We start from the raw sequence: 2427 nt of genomic DNA, 5'->3' as shown, positions 1-2427 counted from the left end.
CTTTGTGGAAACACGTATCTTGTGAAAGCCAGGTTAACAGAATATCAAGGGAATTGTGTATGGTTTGCATTGTCAGCAGTGCCTGGACCAGAACGGATGTCAATGACTTAAAGGTGCACTGTGCAGGAAATGGTCAAAAAAGGTACTGCAACTATGCTGCTCATTGAAACTGAACTGGGCTGTATTGCTAAATTTGATCTTTTCATGAAATTTTACTAAGTAATAAACCAATATTTCCTAGTATGGCCCAATTACAGACATTTTTGCAGCTAATGTTCCCAGTCATAATGAATACTTAGAATTTGATGGTGGTGGTAAGTATTCATGAAAAAGGTAACATTAGTGAGTGGGTAGCATGAATTCTGAAAAAAAAAACCTAAAAATCTTACACAGTGCACCTTTAAAGTGTGCATGCACTTTTGCAGTTTACCTGACCCAGTATTCACATACTTGTGGATGGTCAGATACCTTACTACCAGTAACAGGAACCCAGACAAAATTCAAACTTCTAAGTAAACTCTCAACACAGGGGGGCGCTGTGGCACAGCGCGCATGCCCACGGGGACCCCGGTACGAGTCCGGCCGGGGTCATTTCCCGATCCCACCCAGTCTCTCTGTCCCACTCGCTTCCTGTCACCATCTCAGACTGTCCAATCAAATAAAGGCATAAAAGCCCCTAAAAAATATATATACCGGTAAATAAAAAAAAACTCTCAACACAGCATTATGGAGTTCAGGTTTTAAAAAATAGATTCATTTACAAGTAAACAAACAATCTGAATAACAGTTGAAATGGGTGTAGTGCAGTATTACTGTCCATCTCAGCATTCTGTTATGCATCGCAACATGTTGACGTTTCATATGAATTAAAAAGCTGTGGCTTAAAACATTAGAAAAATATTACACAGTATTTTTTCACACATCAGTTAATTAACAAATCCATAGTTGAGTTTTGAAAAGGCCACTGAGGCCAGTATGAATACAGTGGAGTACTGCACATGATGAATATTATATGGACACTCTATTTGGATGGGAATTCACACAGACAGACAGACAGACAGACAGACAGACAGACAGACAGACAGACACACACACACACACACACACACACACACACACACACACACACACACACACACACACACACACACACACACACACACACACACACACACACACACACACACACACACACACACAATAAAAAAACTGTTTCACAGTTTACACACTTTGCCAATTAGCTTGGAATGGTCTTCAAGGTTTCTCCACACAAACGTAAATAAACAATTAATAAAAAAAAGCATCCTATTTATCTACGGTATCTTATTTTTTCTATTTGTAATCCTACACACGTAAACCCCTCTCTTAATCTGACTTGAATCCTGAGTCTTTTAAAAAGACCTTCCAAGATACCAAATGTATGGGGGGTAAGGTGCACCAAAACTCCATCTGTGGCTGGTGCGAGAGGAAAAATAGGTGAAGCAGTCACATTGTCGTTATCTCTGATCAGTCATTACAGTCCATCTCCAGCAGGGGGCCTTCTCTCACCACACACATCAAGTCACAGGTGTGTCGTCATGTGAGTACAGTTTATCTTTCCCTGATTGGCCGAGGCCCTCGTGACGTCATCAAACCTGTGTGTCGCGCTTGTAGTTCATAAACCTGCGAAGGCATAATGGACATTGACATCATGACTCTGCATCACACTGTGCTGATAGCAACCCTAACCCTACAAGGAGTCAATAGGGTTATGGTTTGGGTACACTCCCTGGAGCAGAGGTCAGGAACCTTTTTGGTGGAGAGAGCCATGAACGGCAAATTTTTTAAAAGAAAATTTCACGAGAGCCATACCATTTTAAAAACACTGAGTACAAAGGCATGTATTTCAATTAAGCCCAACAATCTTAGAGTGTACTGCCAAGTTATTACTTTAATTGATAACATGTAAGTAGAGGGTAGCCAATTGTCAACTTCATTATGGCGAGGGTCTGGGAGTCCTCCTCCCGAAAATGTTGTATTTCTTAGATGTAATTTCCTGAATTTTAACACATTTTAACGTCCCATGTCCCGATTCACCTCAATATGGAACCTGTACTTTTATTTATAAATATAGGACCATTCCGTATTTCAAGGGATGGTTGGTAACCCCAGATAAATAAGAGCCATATAAAGTTCCCAAAAGAGCAACATGTGACTCTAGAGCCATAGGTTCCTGACCCCTGCCCTGGAGCAGTATGAGGTACAGTACAGTGCACAGCAATAATGAGTACAGCCCTATTGAATGTAAAGTAACATCTTGAACAATATTTTAATTAACACACAAGTTATTCCCAAAACGATCATAGAGTAAGTGTGATACAACATCTTTTGAGCTTACAACAGAAAAGTAAGTTCAATAGTACAACTTCAATTACATGTTCAAATGTT

The 2427-nt window shown here is 40.1% G+C and overlaps 1 protein-coding gene across 1 annotated transcript in view; it reads right to left on the bottom strand.

The window, feature by feature from the left end:
- Window positions 1–1551: 1551 nt before the first annotated feature.
- ano9b (anoctamin 9b) overlaps window positions 1552–2427 on the bottom strand; it is a 44846-nt gene continuing 43970 nt past the window's right edge. Inside the window, exon 24 of the mRNA XM_063190669.1 lies at window positions 1552–1662. Coding sequence (XP_063046739.1) covers window positions 1629–1662 — 34 coding nt within the window. The 3' untranslated portion in view covers window positions 1552–1628. The remainder of the gene's footprint in view (window positions 1663–2427) is intronic.

Source organism: Engraulis encrasicolus, chromosome 23 (genome assembly GCF_034702125.1).
Source record: "Engraulis encrasicolus isolate BLACKSEA-1 chromosome 23, IST_EnEncr_1.0, whole genome shotgun sequence".
Taxonomy (NCBI): domain Eukaryota; kingdom Metazoa; phylum Chordata; class Actinopteri; order Clupeiformes; family Engraulidae; genus Engraulis; species Engraulis encrasicolus.
Note: the sequence above shows the minus strand (reverse complement) of the source record. Positions and strands in the feature narration are given on the sequence as shown.